At 39.0% G+C, this 27,932-nt stretch overlaps 1 protein-coding gene across 2 annotated transcripts in view; it reads right to left on the bottom strand.

The window, feature by feature from the left end:
- Positions 1–27,932, bottom strand: part of LOC115212007 (ATP-binding cassette sub-family A member 3) — a 144,384-nt gene that overhangs the window by 11,785 nt on the left and 104,667 nt on the right. For both annotated transcript variants that reach the window (XM_036503235.1, XM_036503234.1), the window contains exons 7-16: positions 26,152–26,333; positions 24,045–24,182; positions 19,826–19,949; positions 17,925–18,079; positions 14,734–14,889; positions 13,178–13,388; positions 8,687–8,936; positions 2,735–2,832; positions 481–1,482; positions 162–356 (exon numbers count right to left, since the gene is read on the bottom strand). In XM_036503235.1, coding sequence (XP_036359128.1) covers positions 162–356; positions 481–1,482; positions 2,735–2,832; positions 8,687–8,936; positions 13,178–13,388; positions 14,734–14,889; positions 17,925–18,079; positions 19,826–19,949; positions 24,045–24,182; positions 26,152–26,333 — 2,511 coding nt within the window. The remainder of the gene's footprint in view (positions 1–161; positions 357–480; positions 1,483–2,734; positions 2,833–8,686; positions 8,937–13,177; positions 13,389–14,733; positions 14,890–17,924; positions 18,080–19,825; positions 19,950–24,044; positions 24,183–26,151; positions 26,334–27,932) is intronic.

Below are 27,932 nucleotides of genomic sequence, written 5' to 3'. Positions count from 1 at the left end.
TTAACTATACTCAAGAAGCTGCTTGAGAATTCATTAATGTAAAAAATTTAGATCATGTTAATAATTATATACCAAAAATACACTATTAGTTTAACAAACTATCACCAGTTTCCTTATGGTAAAATAGTTAAAAAATAGTTTCTAGTAAAATGAAAACTTACCCTCACAGCCTGCCATAGGGGGATGTTTATCACACCTTTCATGCAACTGATAATTGCCGTAAAAATCAATGAGACCTTGGCCAAGACAAAACTCAGGTGAAATAACAAGAAAGACCCAACGCAATATGTCTGCTACGTCAGTAAGATTCAGCGCAGGTATACTCATGATGTTGACAGCTAATACACTTAGAAGCCCTAAAATTGAAGATAAAAATTATGGAAATTACGCAGGATTCCTTTGGAGGTGGAAGTATCAGAAATTAAAATGTATATTTATACATAGAGATAACTATATTGATAGAAATAATTAGTAATTTACCTGAGACGATGTTAATGAGAGCCAACCAAACAAAACCTGATGTTGGTGTTTTGAAAATGAAGGACAACAAATATGTGAAGGGAAGTGCAGCTGTACTGTACATGAAAAACAAAAGCAAAATTGCTGCAGAATGTCCATCTTGATAGTATGCTTTAATGTCAAAGCAAACAAAAGTTATTATCACACATATAGAAGTTACAAGGAAAGTCATCAGGTCCCAGATATATACTGATATCCAGAAGTTGAATGGATATACACCACTAATATATTGAAGATGCCTTGATTTTGTACATCGCTCTTTTATCACGAAGAGACTAAATGTTGCTGCCAAGAAACTAATACCAAATAAGATCATAACTGATAATGTAAACGCAGTAGTGTCCAGTGTTGCTGCAGATGAAGCTTCTGATTGTGTCAATGGAAGTGGATGATTGACAAAAGAAATTTTTGAAGTGGGTTGATGAAAATATCTTAGAAAGCCAGATAGCATCACTGACAAAGATATAGCACTGCTATGGAAAGACTGACCATTAAAATAGGCAATGTAACGATCCGGAAATGTTGCACTTAAATCAGCACCTATCATATACTGCTCATTATACTTTTCTTTGTTTTCAATGCTAATAACTCCAAGATATTTTGTAATATTTGGTGGGTTCTTGGACTTTGTGTCATTATTAATATTCAAAAAGTCGACGTCTTTATTCAGTGATTTGTCTGGGTAGGACATGGTAATACCTGCTTCCTCTGGAGTGGCATTTAATGAATTACTGAATGGTATAATATTCTTGCCATACTTTTCAGGACTCAGTAAAAGTGAAGGAAAGTCATCCTGAGTTGGAAATGTTTTCACAACAATCAGTGCAATAATGGTGAAAACCAAAGGTACAAGAATCTGGCTGATGCTCAAGAATTTATTTCTCCAAGTGTAAATTACTTTCTTTAAAAACATTGCACGAAATTGTTGAAGACTTAAAAAGAATCCAGTTATTTTCTTATGTCCTGCAACAAAAATAAAACATGATATCAATATAAATACATAGGTGAATAATTTTCTAAACAACACATAATATTTATAACAGCAGGTCCAGCAACAAATAAATTCAAAAGTGGCAGGTAATGTTTTAACATTTTTATAACTATTCTTTCAATAGACAAATGAATTCATATTTAAAGTGATCTAAATAAAAACCTTCTATGAAAATTTCATGTTAATTTATATTCCAAACACCATCTTAATACTGACAAAGTTATTTTCCTAAATTCTCCAAAATCAAATTCGATGACTAGCATCTGTGCTAGCGGGGTGCAAAGAGCACCATACGAGTGTGATGGTTGACAGAGCGGCTAACCGGCTTCTATGCCGGTGGCACGTAAAAGGCACCATTCGAACGTGATCATTACCAGCATCGCCTTACTGGCACCTGTGCTGGTGGCATGTGTAAAAAGATTCGAGTGAGGTCATTTCCAGTACCGCCTGACTGGCCCCCGTGCCGGTGGCACGTAAAAAGCACCCACTACACTCTTGGAGTGGTTGGCATTAGGAAGGGCATCCAGCTGTAGAAACTCTGCCAGATCAAGATTGGAGCCTGGTGCAGCCATCTGGTTTGCCAGCCCTCAGTCAAATCGTCCAACCCATACTAGCATGGAAAGCGGACGTTAAACGAAGATGATGATGATGATGATGATTTTCAAAATAACCTGGGATGCAATGTTAATAACCAATTCAAATATGCTAATAGCACGTTTAGACTCGTAAACAAACCATTCATTGTATTTTATCATGGAGAAAATTTCTTGCTGTAGACAAATGGTGTAAATACACCTAAATCAGCTTGCAATGCCACCGTCCAGTTTCTGTGACTGAAGAGGAGATAACCACTCTGAAATGCTTGCATCTCACAGTCTGGATAGGTGGCACTGCAAGCTGATTTAGGTATACTCACACCATTTGTCAACAGTGAGAAATTTTCTCCATGGCAAAACAATGAATGGCTTGTTTACAAGTCCGAATGTGTTATTAGCATATTCGAACTGGTAATGACATTGCATTTATACATATCACTGCTTAGCACTCACCCACCCCCATAAAGGCAGTGTATTTCAATAGAGATATGATAACAAAAGGGTTAAAACAAGAAATTAGTTACATGATATGTTAAATTGCTATGCTTCAAAAATGCAACGCTAAATACTAAATTGCTAATAGGGAACAAAATATTTTGCAACAAAGGTTGATATTGACCACACTCACCTGAAGGTCTGAAAGTTGTTTCTGGTGTGTGGTAAACAGATCCATTTGAGAAAGTGTGTGAATCATTAACTGGTTGAGTGTTTTGGTTGTCACTTACTCTGTAAGAAAGAAAATGAAAAGACTCTTATGGATGTCAACAGAAATGTAAGACAGTCTGATATCACTGAGGGAAATACTAAAAATAGGAACAGAAAATTATTATATGGGGCCATCAGGTAAATTCATTTGTTTTAGTTTTTCACTTTTTTCTACTTAGCATTCTGTTATCATGTGTTTGAAAAGAGGTAAAATTTATTCCAGTTTCAGAAATAATAAACAAAAGTTGTAGAGGAGAAGTAGAGTTAGGAAAAAAAGCATTAAAACATTTTGCTAAAAATATTTTTTGTGTTAATTCAAATAATATTGGAAAGGTTTAAAATAAATGTGGTGGGGAAATAAAAACAAAAAAAAAGCATAAATTTATCTGACAACTTAAATAGTTTGATTTTTTACCAGATTTAATTTTGAGCATGTAGCCATCTTAACTCTTTAGCATTCAAACTGGCCCTACCTGACCCAAACATTCTACATGTTTTATGTTCAAACAGACCAAATTTGTCCTCCCACACCTATCATCATCATCATCATCATCGTTTAATGTCTGCTTTCCATGCTAGCATGGGTTGGACGGTTCAACTGGGGTCTGTGAAGCCAGAAGGCTGCTTCAGGCCCAGTCTGATCTGGCAGTGTTTCTACGGCTGGATGCCCTTCCTAACGCCAACCACTCTGAGAGTGTAGTGGGTACTTTTTACGTGCCACCCGCACAGGTGGCAGACAGCCACGGATGGATGGTGCTTTTTACGTGCCACCGGCACGGAGGCTAGTCGGGGCGGCGCTGGCAACGGCCACGATCGGATTCAGTTTCCGTCTACCAAATTCACTCACAAGACTTTGGTCGGCCCGAGGATATAGTAGAGGACATAAATATTTTTAAAATAAACAATTACATTATCAAAATCTCAAAGCTGTAAGATAATGTCTGATTAATTCAAACAATGTGAATAAAAAGGAATTATATTTGACAGGGTAATTTGAATCTTAAAGAGTTAAACAGAAATTTCAACAAAATTGTTATAACTGTTTTCTTTCAATGATTTCTATCAATGTTCATCATCGTCGTCGTCATCGTTTAACGTCCACTTTCCATGCTAGCATGGGTTGGACGATTTGACTGAGGTCTGGCGAATCAGATGGCTGCACCAGACACCAATCTGATCTGGCAGAGTTTCTACAGTTGGATGCCCTTCTTAATGCCAACCACTCCGAGAGTGTAGTGGGTGCTTTGGCATGCCACTGGCAATGGCCACACTCAAATGGTGCTTTTTATATGCCACCTGCACAGGAGCCAGTCCAGCGGCACTGGCAATGACCTCACTCAAATGTTTTTTTTACGTGCCACCAGCACAAGTGCTAGTAAGGCAACGCAGATAATGATCACCCTCGAATGGTGCTTTTAACATGCCATCGGCACGGAGGCCAGCTTGTTGCTCTGGCAATGGTCTTACTTGTATGTTACTCTTAGCGCTCCACTAGCACGGATGCCAGTCATCATATAATTAAGAATACATTCTGAATATTATGCACATTCATACACAGCCCTGTCTTATTAATCATAGTCCTCCAAGCAATAACAGAGGAATTCAAGACTGGCCGCCCCTAGGAGTTCTTCTATGCTGATGCTCTTGTTCTTATAGCTGAGTCACTAACTGAACAAGAGAAGTTCCAGGTATGGAAACAATGTCTAGAATCAAAGGGCCTTAGAGTTAACTTAGCAAAAAACCAAAGCCATAGTAAGTAGGAAGGCAGACAAATCACAAATCCCCTCAGGTAGATGGCCCTACTCAATCTATAGAAAAGGTGTAGGTAGAAAGTCCATAGATGCACCCAGTGTAAGCTTTGGACACACAAAAGGTGCAGCAACATCAAAGGAAGGTTAACAGAGAAACTATATTTTGTAAGTGGAAGATGCACAGGCATAATAAATGCTGAGCATGTGCAGAAAATAGACTCCACCAACTACCAGGGTGGCAAGCCAGAGGAAGTAGATAGCTTCCAGCATCTAGGCAACCAGATTAGTAGTGGAGGTAGATGTTCTGAGAGTGTAGCTGTGAGAATAAGATTAGGTAAGGCAAAGTTCAGAGAGCTCCTACTCCTGCTGGCAAAAAAGGGCCTCTCTCTCAGAGTGAAAGGCAGATTGTTTGAAGCCTGTGTGTGAACAGCTATGCTGCATGGCAGTGAAGCATGTGCTAAAACAGCTGAGGACATGCGTAGGCTTGAGAAAAATGAAGCCAGTATGCTTCACTAGATGTGCAATGTCAGTGTGCATGTTCGACAGAGTGTAAGCATCTTAAGAGAAAAGATGTAGTGTGCAAGAGAGGCGACTGCGCTGGTATGGTTGTGTGATGCATATGGATGAGGACAGCTGAGTAAAGAAGCGCCAATCTTTAACTGTGGAGGGAACCTGTGGTAGAGGTAGACCCAGGAAGACATACTGGTGTAATTTCTCATGCTGAACACTGTTTACTTTCAACATTTGTAACAAAATTTCGTATTTTAGAAGTTATTTTGTGATAAAGTTGTATTTGAGTAATTTTAACCAATCAATGACATGTATTCAGCTGAAGAAACCTACTGTTGTTTTTGATAGTAATTGAAGAGTAGCAACTTCAAGGTCATCTCTACTAAATGTATTTTTCTATTTTATTTTTGTTTACTGCCTGTGTTGCATATGACATGCTTTTATTTTCTTGTTTTGCTTTTCGGTCACATCTTTGTACATTTGCCTGTGTTCATTTTGTGATTATTTCCACCAATCTGCTGTATATTATTTTTGTTTACTGCATGTTGTTGAAAAATACATTTAGTAGAGATGACCCAGATGTTGTTGCTCTTTGATTACTGTCGCAAACAGCAGTAGGTTTCTTCTGCTGAATACATGTCATTGATTGGTTAAAATTACTCAAATATGACAACTTTAACACAAAATTATTTCTAAAATACGAAATTTTGTCAAAGATATTGAAAGTAAACTGCATTCAGCATGAGAAATTACACCAGTATATGAAGTCAATGACCACACTCGAATGGTGCTTTTTATATGCACTGGCACAGCAATCAGTCAGGCAGCACTGGCAACGACAATGCTCAAACTGGTGCTGTTTACGTGCCACCAGCACAGGTGCCAATCAGGTGGTTCTGGCATCAGTCACAACAATAACTTCACTTGACTCAACAAGTCTTTGCAAGCGCAGTTTATTGTCCAGTGATTGAAGGGTACTATTAAATGGGCCGATTACGCTGCACTGGTATAGGTTATGGTCTCACTTGGCTTGCCAAGTCTTCTGAAGCACAGCGTATCGCCAAAGTCTCTGTCACTTGTCATCACCTCCATGTGGTCCAACGTTCAAAGGTCGCATTTCATCACTCCATCCCAGGTCTTCTTGGGTCTACCTCTTCCACAGGTTCCCTTTATTGCTAGGATGTGACACTTTTTCACACACATGTCCTCATCCATACACAACACATGACCATACCAACATAGCCGTCTCTCTTGCACACTACATCTGATGCTTCTTACTTTTCTCTCAGGGTACTACTCTGTCATGTAGGCACACTGATATTACACATCCAGTGGAGCATACAAACTTCATTTCTTGCAAGCTTACCCTTGTCCTCAGCAGTCACAGCCCATGTTCCATTGCCATGTAGCTTGGCTGTTCGTACACATGCGTCATACAGTCTACCTTTTACTCTGAGCGAGAAGCCCTTTGTCACCAGCAGAGGTGGGAGCTCTCAGAACTTTGCCCAGGTGATTCTTATTCTAGCAGCTACACTCTCAGAGCATCCACCCCTGCTACTGACTTGGTCACCTGGGTAACGGAAGCTATCAACTACTTATAGTTTTTCCCCTGGTATGTGATGGAAGCTGTTTCCTTCACATTTTCAGTGTTTATTGCCCCTGTGCTTTTGCCACACACAAAAATTATCTTCCCAGTTAGCCTTCCTTTGATATTGCTGCACCTCTTATGTATCCATAGCTTACACTAGGTACATCTTATGGACTTTCTACCTATGCCTTTACTACAGATTGAACAGGGCCATCTATCTGAAGGGATTTGTGTTTTATTTGCCTTCTTACTTATTAAGACTTTGGTCTTTGCTAGATTGACTCTAAGGCCCTTTGATTCTAGACCTTGCTTCCACACCTGAAACTTCTCCTCCAGTTCTGATAGCAACTCAGCAATTAGAGCAAGGTCATCAGCATAGAGAAGCTCCCAGAGGCATCCTGTCTTGAATTCCTGTTATTGCCTGGAGGACTATGATGAATAAGAAGTGGCTGAAGACTGATCTTTGGTGGACCCCTACCCCTATCCAGAATTCTTCACTGTACTTGTTGCCAACCCTCACCTTACAGACAGCATCCCTGTACATGACTTGTACAGCTCTCACTAACCACTCATCTATCCTTAGCTTCCATATTGACCACCAGATAAGGAATCAGAGGACCCTGTCAAAGGTTTTCTCCATGTCAACGAAAGCCAGGTACAGAGGTTTATCTTTGACTAAGTATTTCTCCTGCAGCTGTCTTATCAGAAATATAGCATCAGTGGTGTTTTTACCCTGGCACAAACCCAAATTGCATCTCGTCTAAACTAACCCTCTCCCTAATTAGTTAGGCTATGACCCTCTCCGTGACTTTCATTATCTGAGCCAAGAACCTGATACCTCTGTATTATTCGTATCTAATGCATCATGCTGTTGATCAAATGTTTGTGTAGGCATAAGCTTACTCCCTCCATAAGATCGACATTACCTGTACAGGTGCAACGGGTTCCACAGGTCAGATCTCGAGATGATCGCAGAGCAAAGTAAAATGAAGTGCTTTGCTCAAAAATACAATGTAACACCTGGTCTGGGAATTGAAGCCATGATCTCGCATGTGTGCATGTGTAGGTGTGTGGATGATGGTGTGGGTGCTGGGAAGTGATCAGTGCTAGTGCGTGCAGAGTGGTGCGATGTGGTGGTGTTGTGTTGTGGTAGTGTGGTGTGTTGTGTTGTGGTGTGACATGATGCTGTGTGGTGGTGTTGGGATGTGGGGGGTGCGAGGCGATGCGGGGTGGTGGTGGTGCGAGAGGATGTGGGGTTAGGGGTGGGGTATGTGGGAGTGGGATGTGTGGGGTGGGGTGGAAGGATTGGAATGTATTGGGTTGGTGGGGTTGAGATGTGTATAGGTGGGGTGTGGATGGAAGGGGGTAACGATGAAGGGAGAAGGTGAGCAGGAGGGAAGAGTGGAAGTAGGTGCAAGATGAAGAGAGGAGGGGAGTCAGATGAAGAGGAGAGGGGCACTGAGCCCAGGTATATATATATATATATATATATATATATATATATATATATATATATATATATATATATATATGTATAATAAATATTAGGGAATAAATCCAAATTTACAGGGAAAAATCAGATTTAGGATTGAATCCAATTTTATAGTAAAATATTATATTATATTAAATTAGAGACAAAACCACTATTATGCAAATCAAACAAAGAAAGACTTAAGCCAATACATAAAATAATTTATATAAATTTAGAAATTTAACAATTATAATTGTTAAATTTCTAATTTATATAAATTATTTTATGTATTGGCTTAAGTCTTTCTTTGTTTGATTTGCATAATAGTGGTTTTGTCTCTAATTTAATATAATATATATATGTATATATATATATGTGTGTGTGTGTATATATATATGTATATGAGTATATATATATATATGTGAGTGTGTGTATATATATATATATATATATATACACAAACACACACACATATACACACACAAACACACCCACCCATATACATATATGTGAGTGTGAGTTTATTAAAAACATAGCCATTTTAAATATACTAACTTAAGAAATACTTCTTCCATTGTCGTCACAGAAACACCATAATTTGATATTCCTAAATTAGCTTGTTTACTCTGTATTGTGTTAAAGAGTTTTTCAAAATAGCAGCTGCTGTCATGAGGTAAAAGATATGACAGTTCGGCTCCAACATTGCTTTCCATCATTGCTTCAGGAACAAAAGACTTAAGTAACTGTGTGACATTGGCCACATTGCATTGAGGAGTTTTCACTATCACCAAATGGTAGCCAGCGCCTAGAAAGAAAAAACACAAAAGAAACATTTAACCATTAAGTATTGGACATTGATATAGTCTTTTACTCTTTTACTTGTTTCAGTCATTTGACTGTGGCCATGCTGGAGCACCGCCTTTTAGTCGAGCGAATCGACCCCGGGACTTATTCTTTGTAAGCCTAGTACTTATTCTATCGGTCTCTTTTGCTGAACCGCTAAGTTACAGGGACGTAAACACACCAGCAATGGTTGTCAAGTGTTGTTGGGGGACACATAAACATATAGACACACACATACACACATATATAAACATATATACAATGGGCTTCTTTCAGTTTCCGTCTACCAAATCCACTCACAAGGCTTTGGTTGGGCCGAGGCTAGAGTAGAAGACACTCGCGCAGGACTGAACCCAGGATCATGTGGTTCGTAAGCAAGCTACTTACCACACAGCCATTCCTACGCCTATATGAATCATTTTATATCAATTTGACTAATACTGGTTAAATGATTCTGAAATTTGATCATTTGATAGTAGACATCTTATCATTTCTTCTGTTCATTAATTATTTTATTTATTCAATATTTAACTTCAGTTCTATATTTAAGGAATGGATATATAACTTCTTGGCCATATTGTTAATTTTCATGCAGCTGCCACTGCCACCACCACCACCACCCCAACATTATCTTCATTTTAATGTGCACTTTCCTATTCCTACATGGGTTATATTGTTGAGGCAGATTTTCTACAGCCAGATGCTAATCCTGTTCCCAAGTAAGGTAATATTTCCCCAGGCGCAGGAGTGGCTGTGTGGTAAATAGCTTGCTTACCAACCACATGGTTCCGGGTTCAGTCCCCCTGCATGGCACCTTGGGCAAGTGTCTTCTGCTATAGCCTCGGGCCGACCAAAGCCTTGTGAATGGATTTGGTAGACGGAAACTGAAAGAAGCCCGTCGTATATATGTATATATATATATATATATATGTATGTATGTGTGTGTGTGTCTGCGTTTGTCCCCCCCCCCCAACATCGCTTGACAACTGATGCTGGTGTGTTTAGGTAGGCCTAGTACTTAGAATAAGTACTAGGCTTACAAAGAATAAGTCCTGGGGTCGATTTGATTCGACAAAGGGCGGTGCTCTAACATGGCCGCAGTCAAATGATTGAAACAAGTAAAAGAAGAAAAGAAAAGAATAAGACCAGATATGTTTTTTCCAGAAGATTGGAAAGGAAAGGACACCGCTTACATGTTGGTGACATTCATTTACAGCTATCATGTGATGTCTAGCCAGAAATATAAGTAAATGCTTCATGATTTAAAAGGCTAGAAACTATTCCAGATGGCTATGTCTGCTTCCATCAATGTCTCTAAATCTTCAGATAAATTCTGAGGAGACTTTGAATCATACATGGCTGTAGCAAGAGAATTCAACTTCAGTTTGTTTTTTTTCCATTTGTTTATTTAATTTCTATTCTTGTAAATACTTCTACCATTGTCTCTTTTTAGCTGTGTTCTTGTGCATGTATATATGTTTTTCAACTAGTGCACAAAGGAAACAAAATGTGTACATATAAGGTTTTCAAGATGAAATCAAATTTTTAGAAATTATTCTGATGGATGTGCATATGTTTTGCAAAAAAAAGACAAAACCTGCACACAAGCAAATCTCTGCAAATATCCACAGAGAGGCCAACCAAGAACCCGCTGGCTTGACACCATCAAGAGTGATACCAGAATGGATGTAGCCAATCTGAAAGAAGAGGCCCAGGATAGAACTGACTGGAGGACACTGATCCATCGAGTAACTGAGAGTTGACTTCGACTGAGCAGATAGATAGATCCACAGAGAAAAAAATTAGGGATAACACTGACTATTTTTCCTGTACATAAACAAATAATATAATCTACAAAGAACATAGCAAATGACTACCTCATCTTTATTATCATCTATGACAATATTCCAAGAAAAATCAAATGTTTCATTGCTTCTAGCTGTTGCTTTTCAGACTACTGTATTTGACCATTTCTTTGTTATCTTATAGACTCTCGCATAATATAATCTTAATTAACCCTTTCGTTACTGTATTTATTTTGAGATGCTCTGTGTTTCTTTCGATTACTTTAAATATAACAAAGAATTTAGTAAAATAACTTAGTTATCATTCAGCTAGTGTTAGGAACATAAATTGTGACTAAGGTTTGGTGGAAGATTTTAATTCAAAACTTATGAAAACAAGACATTTGTACTCAGAGCCAGAGCTGGTTTCAGCCGGGTTGGTAACGAAAAGGTTAATGGAAAATACAGCTGGTTGTTATTATCCCCGACCTACCAGTAACTGGCTACATTTGCCATTAATTAAGATCAGCTGTAAGCTACCCACTTTCACTCAAGGTATTCTTGTATCTCACACATAACACATGGGTACTGGAGCTTGCCACTAGTAAGTCAAACAAACCTAACATCTACCAGCCTACAGCAAGTCCCTCCCCCGCATACTTTCCCACCATGAGTACCCTATACCCAAACAATATACAGTGAGGAATAAAATACATATTGCAGATGATCCAGCTGGGAGAGAAGAAACTGAAAAGTCTTCAGGGAGAAAACATGAACTCTGTAATTTACACTGAAGACGACCCATCTAAAAGATCAGCGTAAAATGGATACTTCAGGCCTGGAAGAAAGCCTCTCTAATACTTATTTCTTTACTACCCACAAGGGGCTAAACATAGAGGGGACAAACAAGGACAAACGGATTAAGTCGATTATATCGACCCCAGTGCATAACTGGTACTTATTTAATCGACTCCGAAAGGATGAAAGGCAAAGTTGACCTTGGCAGAATTTGAACTCAGATCGTAACAGCAGACGAAATACGGCTACGCATTTCCTCCGGCGTGCTTACTTTTCTGCCACCTTGCCGCCTAAATACTGGGGGCATGATACAATGAACCCAGTCCATGCTGTAGAGGATAGTGGGTATTTGATCAATATAACTAAGTCAAAATTATGAAAGACAAATCAAATCAAAGGAAATATAATTATCAAACTCACATTTTTTAAAATATGTTTTTTCTGCAATTTGTCTCATGTATGAGTGTTTGTATATGTGCATAGGACTGGCACTCCATCAGTTATGATGATGTGGGTTCCGGTTAGTCTGATCAAGAGAACCGCCTGCTCATAAATTTGACATGCAAGTGGCTGAGCACTCCACAGACACATACCTATTTCTTTACTACCCACAAGGGGCTAAACACAGAGAGGACAAACAAGGACAGACAAATGGATTAAGTCGATTACATCGACCCCAGTGCGTAACTGGTACTTGATTTATCGACCCCGAAAGGATGAAAGGCAAAGTCGACCCCGGTAGAACTTGAACTCAGAACGTAGCAACGGGCGAAATACCGCAAAGCATTTCGCCCGGCGTGCTAACGTTTCTTATTACTTTATTGCCCACAAGGAGCTAAACATAGAGGGGACAAACAAGGACAGACAAACGGATTAAGTCGATTACATCGACCACAGTGCGTAACTGGTACTTAATTTATCGACCCCGAAAGGATGAAAGGAAAAGTCGACCTCGGCGGAATTTGAACTCAGAACATAGTGGCAGACGAAATACCGCAAAGCATTTCGCCTAGCATGCTAACGTTTCTGCCAGCTCGCCGCCCTTAACATAGACACATACCCTTAACATAGTTCTCAGGGATATTCCACATGACACAAAATGTGAGAAGGCTGATTCTTTGAAATACAGGTACTTCTCATTTTTGCTAGCTGAGTAGACTGAAGCAATGTGAAATAAAGTGACTGGATCAAGGGCACAATGTGGAACCCGGAATTGAACTCACAACCTTACGATTGTGAATTGAATACCCTAACCACTAAGCTGCATGCCTTGTCCTGACTGGCCTCCGTGCCGGTGGCACATAAAAAGCACCATCCGATCGTGGCCGTTTGCCAGCCTCGTCTGGCACCTGTGCCGGTAGCACGTAAAAAGCACCCATTACACTCATGGAGTGGTTGGCATTAGGAAGGGCATCCAGCTGTAGAAACACTGCCAGATCAGACTGGGCCTGGCGCAGCCTTCTGGCTTCCCAGGCCCTAGTTGAACCGTCCAACCCATGCTAGCATGGAAAACGGACGTTAAACGATGATGATGATGATGATGTATTTATGTGTGTAGGGCTGAGTCTGTGTGTTTAGGTGTCTATCAGCGTGTGGGTGCAGAAAGCAAATAATAACTTACCATATTTTGACTTTAAAAACAGAGAACTACCAGCACATTTGAGAACACCATCAGAAATGATAGCAATTCTATCTCCCAAATGGTCTGCTTCATCCATAAAGTGAGTTGTAAGAAGCATTGTGCGACCCATCCTGTGCTTTTCGAGAACAGACCAAACTTGACGGCGTGCATTAGGATCTAATCCCGAGGAAGGCTCATCGAGGATAACAATCTATGGAGATATTATTTAGTTACTTTCTGTTATAACAATTTATGACAAAGACATGGAATTTATCAATATTTATTAGGAAAGGAAAATGAAATGTGTTCACACAATCTTCTCAAGGGTATTAGTGACGTATATGCATCTTTTACATGTAAAATAAGGGTATGGATTCTTGTGAATCCAAACCTGTTACAAGCATTTAATGTTTCTTAACTTTATTATTTCAATTAACTTAGCAAATGAGAATAGATACCAAATTTTCTGAAAAGGATATCAGTGGTAGATAGTGATCCTATTCAGGGCATATTTTGTTTTTTTTTCTGCTAAAAATTTCTGAACCAAGAACCAAGAACCAAGATTATAAGTTCCTTTTACTGATGAAAAGCTTCATGTTATCTAGTTGATGTTATTGTTATGGCAAATAGTTTTATGGAATCATAGAGTCAGATAAAATAATAAGATTTTAATCTTGATATATTACAGAGATTTTGTAATAAAGAATGTTAAACATTTCAATTTTATTTTTTATTTATGCGCCCTTTTCAAGCCTTGCCAGGCTCATGGGCCCAGTTTCCCTGTTCTATGGTGTATGTGTTCCCTCCAGCTGGACAGGATGCCAGTCCATCGCAGCGTTACTCAAGAAACAGGAAGAAAGAGTGAGAGAAAGTTAGGGCGAAAGAGTACAACAGGGGTCGCCACCACCCACTGCCGGAGCCTCATGGAGCTTTAGGTGTTTTCGCTCAATAAACACACACAACGCCCAGTCTGGGAATTGAAACTGCAATCCTCAGACCACGAGTCCGCTGCCCTAACCACTGGGCCATTGCGCCTCCACTAAAAATGTTCCTTCTCGAGCCATGCCAGGCTCATAAGGGGCGGTTTCCCAGTTTCAGTAGCGTAGAAATTCCCCACCTGGACGGGACGCCGGTCCGTTGCAGGATTATTCGTGTTTGCCAGCTGAGTGGACTGGAGCAACATGAAAATGAAGTGTTTTGCTCAAGAATACAACGCATCGGCCGGTCCAGGAATCGAAACCACAACCTTACGATCATGAGCTCAACACCCTAACCACTAAGCCACCCGCCTCCTAAACATTTCAAATAGTTCCAATTCTGTCATGCTTGAAATAAATATTAATTTCTTTCTGAGGAAACAATTTCCAATATTTATGTATCGAGCTCTTTTTCAAGCATCAAGTGGAGATGCAAACATTGTAAGAGTATTCATGATAAGGAAACTACTGCAATATGATTATAGAATCGAATATAAGACATAATCAGAGTGTGACAAGGTGCACCTGGGTATCATAACAGCTGTCATAAGATTATGATGTAGAAACTATCCAAAATACCTTTGAATCTCCAACGAGAGCAATTCCTAAAGATAATCTTCGTTTCATTCCTCCAGAAAGATTTTTCGATAAAACATTTCTTTTCGCTTCCAAATTAATTGCGTTGATCATCTTGTTTACTTCAGAATTCAGTAACTTTTTCGAAAACCCTTTCAACTATAAGACAAAATATAATTTCTCTTTTATATATATATGTATGAGCAAAATTCAACAAGTATAAATAAAGCAAACAGTTCACAATTTATTTACAATATTCTTGGTATTTTCTGAATAGAAATAGAGTCTCAGATATTTATCAAAGGAGAACAGTTGTGAAGAATAAAGAAGAATGATTGGTTGAATATAATTTCAATGAAAACATCCCCAGCAAATTGCTGAGTTCATTTCTAGTATCTGGAAAGAGTCTCTCACTCAGTATATGGGTTTATTAAAGCTTATCCCTGTTTTTATGGAGTTAAACAACTAAGAGACAACTCACCTTGTATGAAAATGATAGACTATTGTAATTTTTGATCAGAGGAAAACTTAAGATAAGAAGTACTGAACGTTAACAAACCCTTGTTAATGTGACTTACTTGACAGCAAAGTAAAACTGGGTCGTTAAGAGTTGTCTTTGCATGCATATAATACAGTGACACAGACAGGATATTATACACCAACTTATCAATGGAAAATAATTTTGATCGAGCTTACAGTCCTATGGGAAGAAGATGGTGACGAAGCCTTCAAACTGAAATGTCAAGTACAAGAGCCTTCTGCAGGATTGCAAGAAGAGATGGCAGTCAAGGCTAGCTGTAGGGGATTCCTTGCCCAGTTGGTATGGAGAATGCTTACAACCAATGGAATGAGAGGAAGAGAGCAAAGGTTGGCCAAGTGCAAGATGGAAGAGACAGCAGAGAGAGCTTCTTGCTGGTTACAGAGCAGAGAGAAGAGTTAAGGTGGAAGCCAGGAGGAGATGATAAAGCAGTGATTTGACCAGCTCTGCTGACCCAACAGGAGGGTGTGATGGCTCAGGGTTGTAACAGAAACACCCAATGATTGTTGGATGCATCTGATGCCATCAGTTCCTCCAGGCCAAAGCTCCATTTATGTTTGCAAGTGGAAAACAAGTACCTTCTTCTAGGTATTATTGATTATATAAATTCTTTCTTTTTTTTCTTCTATTTGTTTCAGTCATTTGATTGCAGCCATGCTGGAACACTGCCTTTTAGTCAAACAAACTGACCCTAGGACTTCTTCTTTGTAAGCCTAGTATTTATTCTATCAGTCACTTTTGCCAAACCGCTAAGCTATGGGGATGTAAACACACTAACATCGGTTGTCAAGTGATGGTTGAGGTGACAAACACAGACACACAAACATATGACAGACTTCTTTCAGTTTCTGTCTACCAAATCCACTCACAAGGCTTTGGTCGGCCTGAGGCTATAGTAGAAGACACTTGCCCGAGGTACCACGCAGTGGGATGAGAACCCAGAACCATGTGGTTGGTAAGCAAGCTACTTACCACACTTCTGCACCTATATATATATATATTATATATATATATATATGAATAAAAAATGGAGTTAACGCAGGTTTAAACAAGTATTTTTACTTTCTACACATGTTTCGAAAATTCCACTGAAACTATTCAAAAGAATAAATGGTATAAACAATGCAATCTTCTCTTCGAAGAGAAGATTGCATTGTTTATACCATTTATTCTTTTGAATAGTATCAGTGGAATTTTCGAAACATGTGTAGAAAGTAAAAATACTTGTTAAAACCTGTGTTAACTCCATTTTTTATTCATATTATTCAAAATATTCAACGTAAACACGAAGTTTCAACCTTTATAAACAAGGAGTTACAACATCTTTACTTGTGAGATTTTTGCTGCCCTGGTAACTATTTATTTATTTTTCCGTGTTAATTGTTAACAAGGTAAAAATACACTCATCTATTTATATATATATATATATATATATATATATATATATATATATATTATATATATTATATATATATATATATGAATAAAAAATGGAGTTAACGCAGGTTTAAACAAGTATTTTTACTTTCTACACATGTTTCGAAAATTCCACTGATACTATTCAAAAGAATAAATGGTATAAACAATGCAATCTTCTCTTCGAAGAGAAGATTGCATTGTTTATACCATTTATTCTTTTGAATAGTATCAGTGGAATTTTCGAAACATGTGTAGAAAGTAAAAATACTTGTTAAAACCTGTGTTAACTCCATTTTTTATTCATATTATTCAAAATATTCAACGTAAACACGAAGTTTCAACCTTTATAAACAAGGAGTTACAACATCTTTACTTGTGAGATTTTTGCTGCCCTGGTAACTATTTATTTATTTTTCCGTGTTAATTGTTAACAAGGTAAAAATACACTCATCTATTTATATATATATATATATATATATATATATATATATATATATATATATATATATATATGTATATATATATATATATCATCATCATCATCGTCGTCGTCGTTTAACATCCATTTTCCATGCTAGCATGGGTTGGACGGTTTGACCGGTGTCTGGGAAGCCAGGAGGCTGCACCAAGGCTCCAGTCTGTTTATATATATATATATATATCTTTTACTTGTTTCAGTCATTTGACTGTGGCCAAGCTGGAGCACCGCCTTTAGACAAGCAAATTGACCCCAGGACTTATTCTTTGTAAGCCTAGTACTTATTCTATCAGCCTGTTTTGCCGAACCACTAAGTTACAGGGACGTAAACACACCAGCATCGGTTGTCAAGCGATGTTGGGGAGGACAAACACAGCTACACACACATATATATATATATATACATATATACGATGGGCTTCTTTCAGTTTCCATCTACCAAATCCACTCACAAGGCTTTGGTCGGCCCAAGGCTATAGTAGAAGACACTTGCCCAAGGTGCCACGCAGTGGGACTGAACCCGGAACCATGTGGTTGGTAAGCAAACTACTTACCATATATATTTATATATATATCAGAATATGAGGAATTTAGTTCACTAAAGATCTAAATGTATAGGTACGGTGTGTAAGTGCTATAACTGGTCATCCATTAGGTTCCCAGTTCATAGCTGAGACTGGGACTAGGGATCCGTTGGGTTCCTCAGAAGCATGTGTGTGTGTGTGTGTGTGTGTAAAACAAGTAATAAATAATCTTTACCTGTGCAAAGAATTCTAAATGTTCTTTTACTGTTAACATTTCAAATAAGATGTCGTGCTGTGGACATATACCCAGACTGGATCGTACATTTTTCATGTCAGTACGAATGTCATAGCCATTCACAATAGCTGTTCCGCTTGAGGGTGGAATCAGACCTGTGGGAAATTAATGATAAGAAAACATTTGAATGGTAAAGAAACATTAAAAAAAATTTTTTTTTTTTTGTTTTGATAGGTGGATTAGTCTAGAAAAAGGGGTTGTGTTACATCCATTCGAGGCCCTATGAGACAAGAAAGTGGCTGTATGAAAATTTTGGAATTAAATATCCAAGAAAGATAATTTGTTTTCTTGATACACTTACACATCACTGTTGGTGTTTTTATAAACTAAGTAATGAAGAAAGCTTCATCATTATCATCATTGCTGTTTTAACATTCACTTTTCCTTGCATAGGTTAGATGGCATTTGTTGAGGAAATTTTCTAAGGCTAGATACCCTTCCTGTCATCAACCCTTACCTATTTTCAAGCAAGGTGCCATTTTCCCAAGGAAACTCCTATCACTGAGGATCTATTCTATATTCACTCTACTACTACTACTACTACTACTACTACTACTACTACAACTACTACTAATTCTTCTTCTTCTTCTTCTTCTTACTCTTCTTCTTCTTCTTCTTCTTATAATTATTATTATTATTATTATTATTATTAAAAGAAGAAGAGTGCCATTGTCATCCAGTGAACGATATTTTGACATCTTGTGTGTCTTCAACTGGTTCAAAAAATAATTTTGTCAATCTACTTCATTTTGGTTAATATATAAAGGATTGAGGTAAATCCTCCTGAAGATATGGAGTCAAAATTAAAAGAAGAGTGTCATTGTCATCTAGTAAACAATATTTCGATATCTTGTGTGTCTCATTATTATTATTATTATTATTATATGAAAACTCACAGCTTATTTTGCTGGGTATGATGGAAAGTATCAGCTGTCCACAACCAGTAGATTAAGGTGACACTGGTTTACTGGTCATGTTTTAAGAACCTTGCAAAGAATTCTTGCTGTTCCAAGCAATGCTGATTTTTGTAGGTATTCTGCCTTCACACTTGCACCGATTTTTCTCAGCCATGTTGGTAGTTGAGTGCAGATACTTCCGTGTGCACCAATTACTATTGATATCATGTATACTCTCTTCATTGACCATAACCTTTGTATTATTATCATTATTATTATTATTATTATGAGAGATACTTTCTTGTAGTTTTCTCAGTTACCATTACAGGAAAACTTTAACATCATCATCGTTGTTTAACGTCTGCTTTCCATGCTAGCATGGGTTGGACGATTTGACTGAGGACTGGCGAACTAGATGGTTGCACCAGGCTCCAGTCTTGATCTGGCAGAGTTTCTACAGCTGGATGCCCTTCCTAATGCCAACCACTCCAAGAGTGTAGTGGGTGCTTTTATGTGCCACCGGCACGAGGGCCAGTCAGGCGGTACTGGCAATGGCCACGCTCAAATGGTGTTTTTTACATGCCACCTGCACAGGAGCCAGTCCAGCGGCATTGGCAACGACCTCGCCCGAATGTTTTTTCACATGCCACCGGCACAAGCGCCAGTAAGGCGACGCTGGTAACAATCACGCTCGAATGGTGCTTTTTACGTGTCAACGGCACAAAAGCCTGTTTGTCGCTCTGGCAACGATCACGCTCGGATGGTGTCCTTAGTGCTCCACTAGCACAGATGCCAGTCATCGAATGTAAATTCAGAAAATATTTTAGATATTCATCTAATTGCCTTATTCACAATATAAATAGGTCTTCTTCATTAGAGCTGTCCTGAGGCAACACATTCCTATAAGCAAACAAAGCAAAGCAATAATTTTAGGAGTCAACTCACCAGTAATCATGGATAAAGTCGTTGTCTTTCCAGCCCCATTATGTCCAAGTAGTGCAGTAATTTGACCTTCATACATATTCAGATTCAAATCGTCAACAGCAACTTTTTTCGCACCATTAAATTTCTAGAAGAAAACAGGCAGGAATGAATCAAAGTACAACTTAAATATTCCATAAACTAATTATTAGAGACAGGAGCAGTATTAGTACCAAAGGGTAATCTCGATTTCCACACTGATATGGGGAGGCACAATGGCCCAGTGGTTAGGGCAGCAGACTCGCGGTTGGAGGATCACGGTTTCGATTCCCAGTCGGGCGTTGTGTGTGTTTATTGAGTGAAAACACCTAAAGCTCCATGAGGCTCCGGCAGGGGGGTGACGACCCCTGTTTTACTCTTTCGCCCCAACTTTCTCTCACTCTTTCTTCCTGTTTCTTGAGTAACGCTGCGATGGACTGGCATCCTGTCCAGCTAAGGGGAACACATACGCCATAGAAACCGGGAAACCAGGCCCATGAGCCTGGCAAGGCTTGAAAAGGGTGCATAAATAAATAAAAACATTGACATGGATGCTTGGTTAGAACACTGAATACTCCATTATTAGCCTTGAGAAATCCTCTCATATAGCTATCTGAGACCCCTTCAGTCACGACACACATCATGGGATTGCACCTAGAAAGTTACAAGGCACAAGTCTAGGCAAGGTTGTTTATGGAAGACCAACAGTTGTCCAACGTGACTTAGTGGTTAGGGTGTCAGCATCATGATCGTAAGATTGTGGTTTCGATTCATAGACTGGGTGATGTGTTGTGTTCTTGAGCAAAACACTTCATTTCACGTTGCTCCAGTCCACTCAGCTGGCAAAAATGAGTAACGCTGTGATGGACTGGCGTCCCATCCAGCTGGGAAACACATACACCATTGAAACCGGGCCCATGAGCCTGGCTAGGTTTTAAAGAGGTGCATTTATTTTTATTATTAACAATCGCCCATGCATATCGGCCTCCCCTCTCCATGCCAATAGTGTTATCCAAGGGAAAGGTAACGGCCAATACAGCTTGGCACCTGTGATGTTGCAACTCATTTCTACAGCTGAGTGAACTGGAGCAACGTGAAATAAAGTGTCTTGCTCAAGAACACAATACGCAGCCCACTCCGGGATTCGAGCTCACAACCTCATGATCGTAAGCTCGACGCTCTAACCACTGAGCCATGTGCCTTCACATAGGTAAAAGACCCCCTTCGGTCATGAATGACCATGGGATTGCACCTAGAAAGTTACCCTCCTAGACACAAGTCCGGGCAAGGTTGTTTATGGAAGACCAGCAGCTGCCCATGCGTACCAGCCTCCCCTCTCCACGCCACCAGTGTTATCCAAGGGAAAGACAAAGGTCGATACAGCTTGGCACCTGTGATGTTGCAACTCACTTCTACAGCTGAGTGAACTGGAGCAATGTGAAAAATAAAGTACTTTGCTCAAGAACACAACACGCAGCCCGGACCGGGATTCGAGCTCACAACCTCACGATCGTAAGCTCGACGCTCTAACCACTGAGCCATGCGCCTTCACATAGGTACCTGTTGCATAAAAGCACACCCACAGATCATAGCAGATGAAATTCGTCTGTCATGGGAGCTGAGATGAATTTTGTTTGCAATGATTTGTGTCTTCTTATGCACCTGTATGAGAGGATCTCCCAAGGCTAATAATGGAGTATTTGGGGTTCTAACAAGGCATTTGTGTTAACCCTTTAGCATTCTGATTAATTCATCTAGTGTAATGCTTAATTATTGACATTGTTTTGAATTAATCATGCATGATCTTGGGGCTTTGAGATTTCAATGATGTGAATAGAAATCAACATCATCATCCTTTACCGTCCGCTTTCCATGCTAGCATGGGTTGGATGATTTGACTGAGGACTGGTGAACCAGATGGCTGCACCAGACTCCAATCTGATCTGGCAGAGTTTCTTATTTCTTTACTGCCCACAAGGGGCTAAACACAGAGAGGACAAACAAGGACAGACAAACGGATTAAGTCGATGAGATCGACCCCAGTGTGTATTTAATTGACCTCGAAAGGATGAAAGGTACTTATTTAATCGACCCCAAAAGGATGAAAGGCAAAGTCGACCTTGGCAGAATTTGAACTCAGAACATAAAGACAGACAAAATACCTATTTCTTTACTACCCACAAGGGGCTAAACACAGACAGGACAAACAAGGACAGACAAACGGATTAAGTCGATTATATTGACCCCAGTGCGTAACTGGTACTTATTTAATCGACCCCGAAAGGATGAAAGGCAAAGTCAACCTTGGCAGAATTTGAACTCAGAATATAAAGACAGACAAAATACCGTTAAGCATTTCGCCCGGCTTGCTAACGATTCTGCCAGCTCGCCGCCTTATCTGGCAGAGTTTCTACAGCTGGATGCCCTTCCTAATGCCAACCTCCCCGAGAGTGTAGTCCAACCACTCCAAGAGTGTAGATAAATCAATTTATAAAACTAGCAAGGTACACATCAAATAAATTTCAAGTGTAAATATGGAAAGGTAATACTTTAATGTTTTACATAGTCACAAATATCAAGAGGTGATGAGCTATGTTGGTTTGAATCAAGCCACCAGTAGAAAACTAGTACTTACTTTATTTGTTCAGAAGAAATGAATGGCAAAGTCACCTTAATCGTGATTTGATGCCAGAATGTTGAAGAAAACTAAATATTGTAAAGCATTTGGTCTGATCTACTACCCTTTCTGCCACCATTCCACTTTGCTATTTATGTCAATACTGCAGAAATTTTAAAGATGGTGAATTTCTAGAAACAATACTGCTACTGCTGTTGTTACTACTACTACTACTACTGCTACTGCTGCTGCTGCTACTAAATACAAAAATAACAAGACGGCTTGAAAATAGTAGTAAGTATGTATAAAACAGATTATAAAGGAGCTAATAAAGTCAGTAAAATAACCTCTGCATAGCTCCTCAGCCTGCAAGGAATAGCAGCTAAATCACTCTCAAATGAATCTCCTTGACATCTTAAGTAAAGAAAGTACATATTATATGCAATTCTACATACCCTTAAAAAGGCAGGATCTTAGCAGTTGAATGCCTTTTAATCATAAACCTACTTGATTAGGATTGACTTAAAGCTAATCAGCAATCAACCAATCAACCTTTTCCATCTCTTTGTGTCTGTGATCTAGGCCAAGGCTTTTACTTAACTCTAATTAAATATCACAATAGCAGCTCTGTAAAAAATTCATGAGTGTTCTGCTAGATTGCAATGGTACGTTCCACTCTTTCTAGAGTTGGGTATTTATCAAACGTGGAGGCACAATGGCCCAGTGGTTAGGGCAGCGGACTCGCGGTCATAGGATCGCAGTTTCGATTCCCAGACCGGGCGTTGTGAGTGCTTATTGAGCGAAAACACCTAAAGCTCCACGAGGCTCCGGCAGGGGATGGTGGTGATCCCTGCTGTACTCTTTCACCACAACTTTCTCTCACTCTTACTTCCTGTTTCTGTTGTACCTGTATTTCAAAGGGCCGGCCTTGTCACTCTCTGTGTCACGCTGAATATCCCCGAGAACTACGTTAAGGGTACACATGTCTGTGAAGTGCTCAGCCACTTACACGTTAATTTCATGAGCAGGCTGTTCCATTGATTCGGATCAACCGGAACTCTCATCGTCGTAACCGACGGAGTGCTTCCAATTTATCAAACAGGCCATCTTAAGAAGAAAATATCTCCATGCATCAGCCCTACAAGTTATAAAGAATTACAACTGAACAAATTAGTATAAGATGCTATCCTCCACCATCATACAAGTTTATGTGCCGGGTCATAGTGCTAGTGCATGCACATACAGCTGAGTGCGTGCGCACATACACGTGAGTACTGTCCAAATCTCCGACCAATCACATACAGCTAGCTGGCATTCAATTGGCGTATCAAGTTTTGGGCATTTTGATTGGGTTTTGGATAGAAAATTCACAAAAAAGTCACTTCTATTGATTTTTTAATGGCTTTGCTGGGTGACTGGGGAAATGTAAAGATGTGCACGACCACCCTTGGACGGTTTTGAATAACCATAGAAAGTGCGAGCCCTCTAACTGAAAAATTGTGGATTTGTATAAAGGACACACACACAGACAGACATTTTGCCGTTTATATATATATAGAGATAGTATGAAACCACAAATAAACAAACCTTATACAAATTCTTTATCTGAATTCCAGCTTTTAAGTTGTTTGGTTCAGGCTCAAAATATTGCTGTAGTTCCTCATGTGCAGGGCCCAGAGCACCACTTTTGCACTTAGTTTGAGTAGTTCCACACCAGTAAGATGCCTGAAAAAAGAAAAAAAGAAAGAAAATTTTTACATTCTATTTACCTAGCATTTCAAAAGGTATCTTCTAGATCAGGAGGCAGGGGGAGTTATTCACAAAAATAGTAACATTTTCGTAGCACATAAAAAATTTTGGATCACAAGAAAATCATCTTCATCATCATCATCATCGTTTAACGTCCGCTTTCCATGCTAGCCTGGGTTTGACGATTTAACTGAGGTCTGGTGAACCAGATGGCTGCACCAGACTCCAATCTGATCTGGCAGAGTTTCTAGAGCTGGTTCAGTCCCACTGCATGGCACTTTGGGTAGGTGTCTTCCACTATAGCCCCGAGCCGACCGGAGCTTTGTGATTGAATTCAGTAGGTGGAAGTTACTGCCGTGTGTGTATGTGTGCGTATAGCTGCTCAGTGCCTCTCCGAAAGAGAGAAGGGGGATGCCCTTCCTAACGCCAGCCACTCTGAGAGTGTAGTGGGTGCTTTTACATGCCACTGGCAATGGCCACGCTCAAATGGTGCTTTTTATGTGCCACCTGCACAGGAGTCAGTCCAGCGGCATTGGCAACAACCTTGCTCGAATGTTTTTTCACGAAAGTGTGAATCTATAAAATATTTTCCCCAGGATCAATAGAAGAGTCCCTTCTATGCAAGAATTAAAAACAGTTGATATGTTCCATATATCATTATCTAAGAATTTATTTCTGCACTAGCATGCTACCTGGTAACCTGACATGTTAACCTTCACCAATAATCTTTAACTACTTAGCTAATGTTTGCAGTCTCTGTTTTCCACGGTAACTACCATGGTGTCAACTCCTTTGTGTTTGCCAAATACATGATACCACTGACTACCAAAACAATTTTCCAAATAATAAAAGCTTTTTCAACCTATATATAGACCTTTCTTGCAATCAGACCTGGGCACAATGCAGCAACAGATTACTGACTGGCAACTCATGCTGGCTGTGGACAAGTGCACCACCATGCATTTTGTAAGGAAAAACCTAGCTTTTACATACTACCTTTGCAACACCAATCTTAATAAGTCTGCTAGAGAATGTGAGCTGGGCATTATTGTCAACAGCAATTTGTATTGGACAAATCACACCTCAAAATTTGTTAAGAAGGCCGAGGGAGTCTTAACATCATTCAGCAAAAATACATAAAGCTGCATATGGTTATAGCACGTCCATACTTAGAGTTTGCATCACCAGCCTGGACATCTCTCTGGCTAGGCAGCTCCTGTCAAATTGTCCATCTCATGCCTGTATGGGAAGTGGACATTAAACGATGATGATAATGAATTATCAAAATGGAACTTGAGAATTGTTTAAAGTTAACAGATAAATATAGGTGCAGAAGTGGCTGTGTGGTAAGAAGCTTGCTTCCCAACCACATGATCCCGGGTTCAGTACCACTGCGTGGCACCTTGGGCAAGTGTCTTCTACTATAGCCTTGGGCCAGCCAAAACCTTGTGAGTGGATTTGGTAGACAGAAACTGAAAAAAGTCTGTCGTAAATATATATATATATATGTGTGTGTGTGTGTGTGTGTGTGTGTGTGTGTGTGTGTTTGTCTCCTGACCATTGCTTAACAACTGATGCTGGTGTGTTTACATCCCCGTCACTTAGCAGTTCAGCAAAAGAGACTGATAGAATAAATACTAGGCTTACAAAGAATAAGTCCTGGGGTTGATTTGTTCCACTAAAGGTGGTGCTCCAGCATGGGTTGCGGATCTGTGGAATAAGCTGCCAGACGAGATAGTGGAGATGCCGACGACCGCTCAGTTCAAAGTCTCTCTTGACCAGAAATGGCCTGAAGTCTTTGCATGAACACCCTCCCTGTACATAACTCCATGCCCCCCTACATGGCCTTGCTTTTGCTTCTTGAGCCAAAATTAACTTAACTTAACTAAATGACTAAAACAAGTAAAAGAATGAAAGAAAAAATAATAGAAAATGAGCAATATACCATGAAAGGGAAGTACCATTTCTGTGGTACACCATATTGTCCTGGAAATACTGCCTCAATGTACCATGTCAAAATACTATAAATGAAAGCATCTAAAAGTAACATCAGAATAACATGAAGAAATGCCAAGTCATCATCAACAGAAGAACCATGGCTCAGATTACTCCACTGTACACCAATTCCTAAAGATGAAAATAAAAACAACTGTTAATAATGGTTCATTATTTTTATTAGCATCAGCATGTCGCTTCAAATAATCTTATAATAATTCTGCTTGTCACTGCATTACTTAGCCCATCAGTAACACTTTCACGGGACTAGAGAAAAAGATGGAGAAAGAAAAGAAGGAGAGAGAAAAAGAGGGAGAGAGACGTGTCCATGATGTGAGGTAGAGGGAATATAGTTGTAACACTTTCATGTGGATTGGTTGAAGGGAAAGAGAGGAGAAAGAAAAAGGAGAGAGAAAAAGAAGATAAGGCGAATAAGCTCATCAGTAACACTTTCATGTGACTAGAGAAAAAGATGGAGACAGAAAAGGAGAGAGAAAAAGAGGGAGAGAGATGTGTCCATGATGTGAGGTAGAGGGAATATAGTTGTAACACTTTCATGTGGATTGGTTGGAGGGAAAGAGAGGAGAAAGAAAAAGGAGAGAGAAGAAGAAGATAAGGCAAAGAGTGAGATAGAAAGCAGGAGAGAGAGAGAGAGAGAGAGAGAGAGAGAGAGAGAAGCATTTATGATGTGAGGTCAGGGAAACATTTTGCCTGGCATACTAAAGTTTCTGCCAGTTCACTGCCTTCAATTGATATGTATGTATGTATATATATATATATATATATATATATATATAGGTGAGAAAGTTGGTGTGTGAAAGCACGTGGTTGGATATATAAAAAAATAGAAAAGAGTGAAAAAACTACAGAAGGCTTGTTTTATAAGGTTAAAGAATATAATTAAGTCGTTACGCTAGAAAAATGTTAGAAAATTTTGTGTATAGTAACATAGTTTTTGGAGAAATAACCAGTTTCGTGTAAACTTTTCAAATTTCTCAAATTTCTTTACCTGCATAACAAAGACATGACACGATGTAGGTAAAGAAATTTGAGAAATTTGAAAAGTTTACACGAAACTGGTTATTTCTCCAAAAACTATGTTACTATACACAAAATTTTCTAACATAACGACTTAACCCTTTAGTGTTTAAACCGGCCATACCAGGCCAAAATTGTCTTCCTGTTATATGCTCAAACCAGCCAGCTCTGACCACTCACACCTACTCTACAAAGTCATTCTAAAAATAAACAGGGACATCATCAAAATCTCAGAGTTACAAGATGCTGTTCAATTAATTTAAAACAATGTGATTAAACAGGCTGTACATTTGACAGATTAATCTGAATGCTAAAGGGTTAAATATATTCTTTAACCTTATAAAACAAGCCTTCTGTAGTTTTTTCACTCTTTTCTACTTTATATAAATATATATACATATATATATATATATATATATATATATATATATATATATATATATAGGATTCGTCAAGTACTAAAGGTTCGTCACACACACTATATATATATATATATATAGTGTGTGTGTGCATATATGACAAAGTGTATGTAATTTGAGAGAAAAATTGGGTATATGAGATATCAGATGTAGCATACAAAAAAGAAGACTGTGCTGGTATGGCTAGTAATGCATACTGTGGTCATTAAGGGGTAGAGTTTCACAATCTAAGTTAAGAATTCAGATTGTGAAAGCATATAGTATGATATGTATG

The sequence above is a fragment of the Octopus sinensis genome, linkage group LG5 (genome assembly GCF_006345805.1).
Source record: "Octopus sinensis linkage group LG5, ASM634580v1, whole genome shotgun sequence".
In the NCBI taxonomy this organism is placed as follows: Eukaryota; Metazoa; Mollusca; class Cephalopoda; order Octopoda; family Octopodidae; genus Octopus; species Octopus sinensis.
The sequence above is the reverse complement of the archived record's forward strand: the minus strand, read 5'-3'. Positions and strand labels throughout refer to the sequence as shown.